This window comes from Pyrus communis, chromosome 15, assembly GCF_963583255.1.
Source record: "Pyrus communis chromosome 15, drPyrComm1.1, whole genome shotgun sequence".
NCBI lineage: Eukaryota > Viridiplantae > Streptophyta > Magnoliopsida > Rosales > Rosaceae > Pyrus > Pyrus communis.
The window spans coordinates 15,765,816-15,776,784 of record NC_084817.1 but is presented as its reverse complement, the minus strand read 5'-3'; the positions used below and the strand labels follow the sequence as shown (position 1 = coordinate 15,776,784).

At 36.6% G+C, this 10,969-nt stretch overlaps 2 protein-coding genes across 2 annotated transcripts; one reads left to right on the top strand and one right to left on the bottom strand.

The window, feature by feature from the left end:
* The first annotated feature begins 327 nt into the window (after window positions 1-327).
* LOC137718445 (IAA-amino acid hydrolase ILR1-like 6) lies at window positions 328-6,503 on the top strand. The gene is made up of 5 exons (XM_068457999.1): window positions 328-892; window positions 1,547-1,672; window positions 4,829-5,143; window positions 5,238-5,366; window positions 5,796-6,503. The coding sequence occupies exons 1-5, from the start codon at window positions 362-364 to the stop codon at window positions 6,177-6,179; spliced, it is 1,485 nt and encodes a 494-aa protein (XP_068314100.1). The 5' UTR covers window positions 328-361; the 3' UTR covers window positions 6,180-6,503.
* Window positions 6,504-7,193: 690 nt separating this feature from the next.
* On the bottom strand, window positions 7,194-10,132 carry LOC137717619 (delta-aminolevulinic acid dehydratase, chloroplastic-like). Its single transcript, XM_068457037.1, has 12 exons — window positions 9,731-10,132; window positions 9,487-9,598; window positions 9,309-9,382; window positions 9,115-9,183; window positions 8,951-9,034; window positions 8,774-8,843; window positions 8,608-8,663; window positions 8,383-8,504; window positions 8,138-8,209; window positions 7,961-8,042; window positions 7,804-7,881; window positions 7,194-7,524 (listed from the first exon to the last, which is right to left on the bottom strand). The coding sequence occupies exons 1-12, from the start codon at window positions 10,007-10,009 to the stop codon at window positions 7,357-7,359; spliced, it is 1,266 nt and encodes a 421-aa protein (XP_068313138.1). The 5' UTR covers window positions 10,010-10,132; the 3' UTR covers window positions 7,194-7,356.
* Between the last annotated feature and the right edge of the window lie 837 nt (window positions 10,133-10,969).

The window sequence follows — 10,969 nt, the reverse complement described above, 5'->3', positions numbered from 1 at the left end:
GACGATGGAAGTTACAGTAGAAAAGAGAGACACGATGGCAAGCTGGGCGTCGACGAGACTAACCGGTCCGGAAAGTGGTGGCCCCGACAGTTTGGCCTTGGAATTTCGACGCCACACTCACTCCTCAGGAGCCAGCTCCTTCGTTAAACAATAAAACCCCCCACCCCACGTGGTCAATTTCCCCTCCTCCCTCATTTGCCCCTTTTATCCCCACGTGCTCAAATTCCCCCCACCGCACCACCGATGAATTCAACTCTCCTCATCTCTCTTTCTCTCACATAATTTTTCCATAACTCCATCCCCAACCCAAACCCTCTCTCTCTCTCTCTCTCTCTCTCTCTCTCTCTCTCTCTCTAAAAAAATGAATTTTGATCAAATAAAAATAAAATTATTTTCCATAAATTCAGTGTTCATAATCTCCGTCTTCCTCTTCGGTTCGTTAATTTCACCCGCGGAACTGACGTCGTCCGGCGATCACAGCCACCCGTTCGTCGAGCTCGATAACTGTTGCCCCAGATGCAAGCCAAGCCCCGAAGCTCGAAAGAATCTGAGCCTCCACGGGCTAACATCTCCGCCGTCACCCTCGACGTCGTCTCCGTCTCCTCGGCCGAGCTGCGAGGTTTGGACGGAGGCGTGCTCGGAAGCTGTTTTGAGCTTCGCGAAGCGGCCGGAGAATATGGAGTGGCTGAAGACGGTGAGGCGGAGGATCCACGAGCATCCGGAGCTCGCTTTCGAGGAGTTCGAGACGAGCCGGTTGGTTCGGGATGAGTTGGACCGGTTGGACATCGGTTACCGGTTTCCTTTGGCGAAGACCGGAATCCGAGCTTGGATCGGAACCGGCGGTCCTCCGTTTGTCGCCGTCAGAGCTGACATGGACGCTCTTCCAATTCAGGTATTTTATTATTATTTATTTTTTATGCTTTTCGCTTCGACTTGAAGCTGCTTACAGGTATCTGCAGCGTACATGAAGCTTGAACTCTTCTTTCTGTTTCTCTCTTTGTTTTTTCCCTAAAATACATAAAAAAAAATAAAAAAAATAAAAAAATAAAAAATAAAAAATAAAAAATCCTTTTTAATTTCAAAATTTGAAAAGAATTAGATAGAGTATTTCTTAGATTGGTTATGCATGCCGTACACTTGCATTTGAATTCTAAATTTTGACAAAGAGATAAAAATTTCAATTTCACGAGACATCATAGGCTAAAATCTTGAATATAACATAATGTATTTAGGTTTTTATTTTTCTTTTCTAATGGTCACGCGAAAACAAAAGTTCGGAGATCTTACAAATGTTTTTTTATTCCCTTTCTTATAAATATTATTTTTATAAAGAAAACACATGTACTTGTTCTAGATTGTTGTATTAGATATTTGTGTCAGAGAAGTACATAGAGAATAAAGGATATGTGATTAAGAGATGGACCAAAAAAAAATACAACAAAGATATGATGTTTGTCAACGAATGCAATTTGTTTGAAATGTCGTCTTGACAGATTGTGAAGAAAAAATATATATAATTTGGGGAATATTACTCATGTAATTGTAGGAGGCTGTGGAATGGGAGCACAAGAGCAAAGTAGCCGGCAAAATGCATGCTTGTGGGCACGATGCGCATGTGACTATGCTAATTGGCGCTGCCAAGCTCTTGAAGAGCCGTGAGCACCTTCTCAAGGTAATTTGGTTTCAACACATTATCAATAATTTCTTGCAACACTTGCTTACTTAATCCTTAATTAGTTAAAAATTAAAATTATATCAGATGAAAACCTTTAATAATTTGTTAAAACCAAATATGTCAGAATTTGTCTTGTTTTACTTGACTACAGTTGTAGGGCTAAAGGCCAGGGAGGGGTAGGGCTGCCCTAGAATCTCGGGCCATGAACTCGTTTCCCAATGTCATTTACTAGCTCGTTTTTCACGTGCTTCTATTCAAAGTATTTTTTGTTGGTTCTTCCATAGATGAAATTAAATCTTAAAAAAAAGGAAATGATAAACTTACTTTTCTCTTCAAGTTATCCTTTCTTTTCGAACAAGTGATATTATCTTTATTAAAGAGGTGGAGGAAATGGTTAAACCTCACAGTGAGTGAACCATAATAATATGGTTCAAATTTACTTATTACGAGAATCAACCTAAAACATCTTACTTACAAGTGAAAATGAATATTACTAAAGTATATTATTGCATTTTCTCTGTAATTTCATTTCTTAATTTCCTTATGTTTGTTTTTTAATATAATCTACGTGATTGTAATCAAGCAGCACATAAATCCTTTAGTTTAAATTGCACTTTCATATCATGATTTTCATGTTTGAGTTGGATAGAAATCATTCTTTTTTATCTGATATTATATAATCTAGTGTACTCTACTTCGTTTCACGTTTTTAAATATAAATGAGTTTCACTTTTGAGAAGAAAAAAAAAAAACCCTACATTTTGACATTTATTGGCTTAAAGGGTTTTTTCTTTTCTTTCTATTATTCCTAAACGTTCACTTAATTAGTGGAATAATTATAGATGTTGTACTAGTTTTCAATTATTAAACACGTAGCAAACTAATCTTGTTCTTTTTTTTCCTTTTTCCTTTTCCTTTCCTCGTGTGGGCGATTTTATGGCCAAAAAAAAAATCTTAGGAAGAGTACTAGAAATAAATCACATATTCGAATTCTATGGACAATATTGGTTTACAAAGGATCACTCAGATGGTTTTAAGATTCCTTGTGGAATTGGGTGTGTCCTTAAAGTTGTTTTTACTTTGATATTTTGGGTATAACATCACACACATCCCTCTCCTGTTGGGTTTGAAATTTGACATAAGGACAAATATTCCCTTGTACATAACATGTGCACGTAGGTATCCTAAGAGGAGCAGAAAATAAGGTACTTATGAGTTTTGGTCTGTGTACTTTGGACGCTCTGGTCCTTGTAATTTTAATTTTTTTTGTGATTTTATTCATGTAGTTTAATAATTATTTTCATAAAAATGAGGGGCTAATTGGTACTATGATCTAATGATATTTATCTTCATTAGTAACTGAGATCTTAGTGTGATTCTCGTCAAATGCGAATTTTAACCATATTATTGCTAGCCCATTGTGAGACTTAACCTATCTTCTTTCCCTTAGTCTAGATAATATTGTTTGTTCAAAAAAGAAATATGAAGGTATATTAGACTTTTCAAGTATGGAAAGCACCTTATATGTAATAATAGAACACATGAGATCAATTTCTAAAATATAAAGTGTTAATTTATAATGAACGGGAGCATTTTCGCTCACCACCATAAACTATGGTGTATGCTCATCATACATCTAATCATCTGTCACGTGTCTATCCATTTAACCTTGTTTAATTTTTTTCAAATTTGAAAAAGTAATATTTAATGTGAAAATTAACTAGAATTAGGTGAAAAGATATGTGACAAATGATTAAGTGTATGGTGCACATACACTGTAGTTATGATGATGAGCAAAAAAAACTCCCGTAATGAATAGAGATTAGCAGTTGTTTTTGTGTTGGAGTGTGAGTGGAGCATGTGGATCAGTTAAGGTGTGCCTGTCTAAGCAAGGAAGATATGAAATCGATTGAGATATAATAATCCTTATCCCTGTCTGGTGTCGTTGGTCTTAGGTCTAATAATACGACTCTAATTGTTAAACCGATGGCTAGCTGATGGGTCAAATGTTGGAATCATATAACATGCGTGTGTATATAACAAGGTTATTAATCATTTTTAAATACATTCATTTGATTTGATGTTAGAAACGTTGAATTTGATACATTTATATTTATAGTTAAATTTTGTATTATATTTTTATTTATTTTTAACTTGTAATCATTTTAATTTGCAACTTTTTTTTTTATTTTTTTAATTTGTATCTATTTTATTTTTAGATTGAATTCATACCCATATATTTAATTTCTTTGGTACCAATATTTTAAACTTTTATTTGTACCCATTCATATAATGTAGCAATTTTTTTTTTTTTTAAAAAAAAAACCTCTTTGTCATATGTAAACTACACAATATTTAAAACGTAACCATATTTTTGTTATAAAAAAAAAAAAAAAAAAAATCGTACCCATTTGGCTTTGGCTTAAACAACTGCTTAATACAATAATATGTTTGATAATTTGAGTCAAGATGCTTGTTCTATCTAAATGGTGAATAAATTAAGTTGTTAGCAGTCTTTGTATACCGTTTCCTTGGATTCCCCTAATTTTGTGGACTGGAATCACATTTTTTGTCCAAGAAAAACGTTTGTGGGATGTTTGTCGCCACATAACAGTGATGATTGACAAAATGTTTCCGTTAAAGATGACATAAGTTAGAATTAAACACTACTTGTTACTTAGTACTACGGTAATATTCCTCTTTGTGAATAGTTTTAGACTCGATTCTCGTCAAAAACGAATTTAAATCACATTATTGCTAACCTATTGCGACGCTTAACCCATTCCATCACCCTTTTAGTGGAAAATATTGTTTGTTAAAAAATAAAAAATAAAAAGTTAAACACCACTTTTTTATTATATCTCATATTTTAACTGGACTATTAATTATTATGTTAGTATATTATTATTTTAGACAAAAACAATTTTTATCGGCAATTTTTATTTATGTTTATGAAATACAAGCGATATACTTAATTATTATCGTCAACTTTTAAATAACACATAAACCGTTCTCTAACATTATTCAATTTTTGGGTTTTTTACATAATTTATTCTTGAAGCAGTTAATGCTTTGAATTATACTAGTCTCCAGTTTGATTCGAGTCATTCGACTTGACATATTGTTTGACAATTTACACCGTTGCAAACACAGGGAACTGTAATATTGCTATTTCAGCCGGCGGAGGAAGCCGGTAATGGTGCAAAGAGAATGATCGGAGATGGCGCTTTGGAGGATGTGGAGGCCATATTTGCAGCTCATGTATCCCATGAGCACCCAACTGGCGTCATCGGATCAAGGGCTGGACCTCTCCTAGCCGGCTGTGGCTTCTTCCGAGCTGTTATCAGTGGAACCACAGGCCAAGCTGAAAGCCCCCATATCTCTACTGACCCTGTTTTGGCTGCTGCCGCAGCTGTCATCAGCTTGCAGGGCATCGTGTCTCGAGAATCAAACCCCTTGGACTCTCAGGTACGTTAAGTTATCCTTCGACAGGGCAAAACTGTTAATTTGAGAAGAAAACTGTGACAAACCCTTAACATATGTCGTTTTACCATGCAATCAGGTTGTTTCTGTGACTGCATTCAATGGAGGCGATGATCTTGGGATGATACCAAACACTGTGGTACTTCGCGGTACTTTCAGGGCTTTCTCCAACACAAGTTTGTACAGAATTCTTCAAAGAATTGAAGAGGTTTGTAACCTTTTATATCTTCTCCAATTTTGGTTCTAGGCATTCACGGAATGAGAGAGATAAATGACAAGTGTGGAGTAATCCTGTGACATGAATGTTTCTCTACTTATCTTATAAAAATTGGAAGGATAATATGATATGACGATTCAACATTAGCTTTTTTCTACTTACTTAAGAGATAAACTTGCACTTCAGATGTCATAATAACGGTATTTCGAGTAATCACATAATATCATATTTTAACTTTCTCATCTAATGAAGTTGACATACTACAATCGCGATGTTATAGTTGCATGGAAGTTCTTCTACACTAATAAACGCAATCTAAGTAGGTCATTCAATTCTATTCGGTAGATACTTTATTTTCTTTATCTTTAATCATTGGCATCGATTCAAAGTTGACACAGTTAATCTGCATTTGACAAACAGGTAATTGTGGAGCAAGCAAGCGTTTACAGATGCTCAGCAACAGTAGACTTCTTCAAAAACCAGAACACCATATACCCACCAACAGTGAACGATGAGAAAATGCATGAGCATGTGACCAAAGTGGCCGTCGATTTGCTGGGCCCCACTAACTTCAGGGTGGTGCCACCCATGATGGGGGCGGAGGACTTCTCATTCTACTCGGAGGTCATCCCTGCTGGCTTCTTCTACATCGGGATCAGAAACGAGACCTTGGGTTCCACACACACAGGTCACTCTCCTTATTTTTTCATTGACGAAGATGTTTTGCCCATTGGGGCTGCAACTCATGCCACAATTGCAGAAAGGTACCTCAACGAGCGGTCGCGGGTGATCACAGACGGGTGATTTTAAGTAAATCGAGCGGCTAGGTCAAATATTATTGATGTTGTTGTTGTCTCAATTAGGCACAAGGAATCACGGATGACGTGCTCTTTAAATTTTAGTGCTTAATTAGGATTAAGGGACTAAGTACAGGGTAAGATTTGTCCCTCTTTTCTTTGGTGTAAAGGTATCTACTAGAAGAAGCATGTTCTGCCTAATAATTTTTGTAAGTTGTAATATATTTAGGGGTGTGATATCTACATACCCCTTTTTACTTCCCAAACACCCTTCTAACTTTCGAATGTCGGATCGAATAAATTAAAGAAAATCAAATGACAGATTAACAAAGGATGTGTAAGAAGTAAAAAAGAGTGAATAACACATTCCTATATTTATGTTAATTTTTAGTTTTGCCGGTCTCCAAATTTTAGGGAAGAGTCATTATTCATCTTTTTTGTTTTTTTTTTAACAAACGATATGATGTACACTAAGTGGGTGAGAGTGGTCTAAGTCTCACACTAGGTTAGCCATAATAATGTGTTCAGTTGATCCAATGTCACATCTCACCAGTGCCTTGAATTTTACACATTGCATTTTTACTCAAACCACCAACGGTTTAAATGACTCAAATCACCACAAATCTAACAAGGGCATGTTACTTTATAAGAGATAAAATGGGAAGAAATGAGTGTAATTTGATTGTGCTTTATTAACAACCAAATGACCGAAAAAGTAGGTGAATCTCATTAACTTTAGGTATCACATACATGAAAAATGAAGGTACAAAATAACCAAGAGGTATGTTTATCTCGTATCCATTCTTTCTCATCCTCGTACTAGTAACCATGTCTGTACTTTAATTGGTTAATGAGCAAACATAAACAAGAGAAACGCATTCGGAAAAAAAATATCTTTTTTCTTACAAGATGTGAAACTGTACCAAGTAAACAAATATGTTTTCTCTGTTCTTTTTACACTAAATGCTAAAAGGGTAGTGATATTGGTAGTGCACATTAAACTTTGAGACAATGAACAAGGTATAAAACACCCAAGTTTCAAGCTACTATTACTCCTTTATTGTCTGAATGACAAACTCTGGTTAATCATGCTTTTACAAACGAACTTCATTCTACGACTTACAAAACAAGCTCCAGAAATCTTCCGTGGTTTTCCTCGACAAACATTTCCTAGTTTACAAGTCTCACCTCTTCTCACCGCATATACTTCTGGCAGCTTGCAGGGCAAAATATGTGAGGATTATGTCAGCACCGGCCCTTCTGAGACACATGAGCGATTCCATCATAACCTTTTCTTCGTCGATCATTTTCAGAACCCCACCTGCCTTGATCATTGAATACTCACCGGAAACCTGCATTGATAATTTTCCAGAAAATAAGCACTTTTACAGACAGGCCAGGTGTGGAGTTCTAATTAATCAATCAGCACATTACAGGAAACGATAACATTTCTACTACTCACTACAGTTATCAATCGTCTACCTTCAAATAAACATGACATGTTTCCAAGACTCACATATGTGTTGATTCAAGAAGAGTGCATTGTGTGTTCGAAGCTTAATATGGAGTAAAAAAACTTCCTGTTTGGGAAAGAACGGTACAATAAGGAGGTCATTTATGACAAGACTCACCTGATATGCAGCTATTGGCAGAGGAGAGTTATCCCGGAGTAATCTTATGATATCTAAATATGGTAGACCAGGCTTCACCTGTGAATTATTCCATAGTTTTAGAACTAGAGTTTCTGCCATTAAGTAGCTTCACACAAATATTTAAAGCAACACTAACCAAGAGGATATCAGCTCCTTCAGACTCATCTTCATTTGCCTCAACCATAGCCTCTCTATAATTTGCGGGATTCATCTGATAACTTTTGTTTTTCCAGCCACATTTTATATGCCAAGTCAGCAATAGCCCAAATATAAATGAAATTAGCATAGGGTTTAACTCCAATGAGCTACATACGTTTTCTTGTCACCAAAACGTGGATTCGAGTCCAAGGCTTCCCGAAATGGACCATAAAATGAACTTGCATACCTGTTCGCAACACAAGGACGTTCTTCAATCCAAGTATAAATCTCACCCAGTGCAACTCGAGAAAGTTCACGTAAGAAATGCCTAAAAGTGCATGCCTTGTGGGGTCTTAAAAAATAATGAAATTTCCTTTAATAATCAACAAAAGAAACAGTGTAGTGACAAGATCGAATTACTTTGCTGTATAAGACATGATAGAAACATGCTGAAAACCTTCGGCATCAAGAGCAGTTCGAATGGCTCCCACACGACCATCCATCATGTCACTGGGACTGACAACATCTGCTCCAGCTCGGGCCTATTGGTAAGAGGTGAACGTGGCAAACAGTATGTTACTGATATATCTCTATTGAACAAAATTTACAATTGAGAAATTACACATATAGGACTGCCACAATTACCTGGGAAACAGCTTGCTTGCATAATTGGTGTACCGTCTCATCATTCATAATAACTCCTACAGCACCAAAAATAAGTTTTGCGATCAATAACAGAATGTATATATGAACGAAACATAACCTCTTCTAGAAAGAGCACTTCTCATGAGTCATGGCATATGTGACTTACCATCCTCTCTAACAATACCGTCATGCCCATCAGAGGAATATGGATCTAAAGCAACATCAGTGTAGATAACCTGACGAACGAGACAATGAAGCAAAATGACATTCTTCCACACATAAGAACACATAAATACATAAGGCCAAGCTGATTAAAAAGACTAAATGAGCTACGTAAACTTACAAGATCAGGGTATTTGTCCTTCAGCAACCGTATTGTTCGCGGCACTAAACCATTATCGTTGTAGGCTTCGTCACCTGTTGAATTCTAAAAGGCAGAAACCTATCCAATTATACTACATCATTCTAAAAAACAGTTGAGCAAAAGCACGAGATAAAGAGTAAAACCTTCAAAGCATCTGGAACTTTGGGGAAGAGCACAATACTATTGACACCAACATCTCGAGCCTTTGCAACCTGCTCCACACAAGACATACTTCGAAACAGCAATTCCCAAATCCAATAAAAACATCATATCCAGAAAAACCTCAGAGCCAGTGCCAAAAAGCTTAAACAGAACAGATAGAGCCAAGCTACTTCACCTCTTCCACAAGTCCATGTCTCCAACCAAGCCTATAACATCCTGGCATAGCCCCAATCGGCGTGTCGTCCTGACCTGAAAGATTTACACAAAAATTGCAAAATTCACAGAGGTTTAAACATGAACACGTTGTAAAATGCAAAACTTTATAGCAACAAATGGGTTGCAAGCAAGCAAACCTTCATGAATAAAAAGTGGGTACACAAAATTAGCAGGAGATAAACTTGTTTCCTGAAGCGCAGCTCTTAGCGCCGGCGACCTTCGGTTCCGGCGAGGCCTCCGACCGATCGGCTGACACAAAAATCAACACCCATTAAAACCCACAACCCAAATTTCACATTTTTATATCAAAATTTGATGCAAAACAAAATCCCATCAAAACCCACAACCCAAGTTTCGCAATTTGAAGGTTCAGCTACTCACAAGTGAAGACACCACCGGAGTTCCAGATGGAGCGGCGGGCTTAGGAGGCGCCGGCGGTGCTTGTGGCGCGTTTCCTGCGACGACGGCGGCCTCGCACTCGGCGTCGCTGAGCCGGGTCTTCCCGAAAGATCCGTCGCTGTCGCTGGCTCTTATGGTGGACAGGCGCTGTGGGCGGGTGGTCTTGATTTGGATCCGACCCGAATTTAGTTTCAGAGGTTTTGCGGGTCGGAGACGATCCAGACCCTGGATGGGTCCCACGTTAACAATTGTTGAAGCCATGAGCTGGAAATGCTTCAGAAAGCGAGGTGGCTGTAGGAGAGAGATGGCTAAAGACGCTGACACAGGAGCCCTCTATCTATCTTCAATCCGATAAACTGAACTTCGAAAGCTAGTTGCTATGGGGCCGTTACTGACATTTGAACTATTATTCTTAACCGATAATTAACGTATTTATTTTTTATTAATGATAATCGTTTGGTTTGCACATTTAATTCAAAATTTTGGTATGCTTAACATTATCCTTTAACAAAAAATATCATTATTAGAAAAAAATTATTTTTTGGACAATGTATTATAGGTAAATCAACAATTAATATTCAAATTTAATTAAAATGAGCATCTCACTACTTACTTAGTATTACGATTTAGTGGTATTCTTCTTTACTTGTGAGTGAGAGGTCTTAAATTCGATTCTCACTAAAGGTGAATTTAAACCATATTATTGCAACCTATTATGAGGCTAAGCCCTCCCCCTTGATGTAGATAATATCGTTTGTTAAAAAAAAAACAAAAAAAATCAACATCTCATTATTACTAATTGAATAATCTTCAATTGCCATGAAGTTATGATTTAGAGTTCAAGCCTATAAATAATACCAAAAAAAAAAAAAAAAAATCAACACCTCACTGTTACTAACTGAATAATCTTTCAAAAGCTTAGTGTATATTTGTCCTATTCGTAACGACCCTGAACTTGAGTTAGGAAAAGTCGGAAAACCCCAAAAACTCTACGGGCTGGCCGGGCCTAAAGGAGCTTATTCATAAAAATAAAATAAAAAATGCAGCACGATTGAAAGAGAACTACGAAAATACATTTTTGTTTGTAAAAAAAGTAATACGTAAGTTAGTTTTTTTATTGTTAAAGAAAAGTTGAAGAAAGTAATACACAAGGTTTTTATTGCTAGAGAAAAGTGGAAAATCAATATATTAACTATAAACTCTACTTAGTCAATTACAATA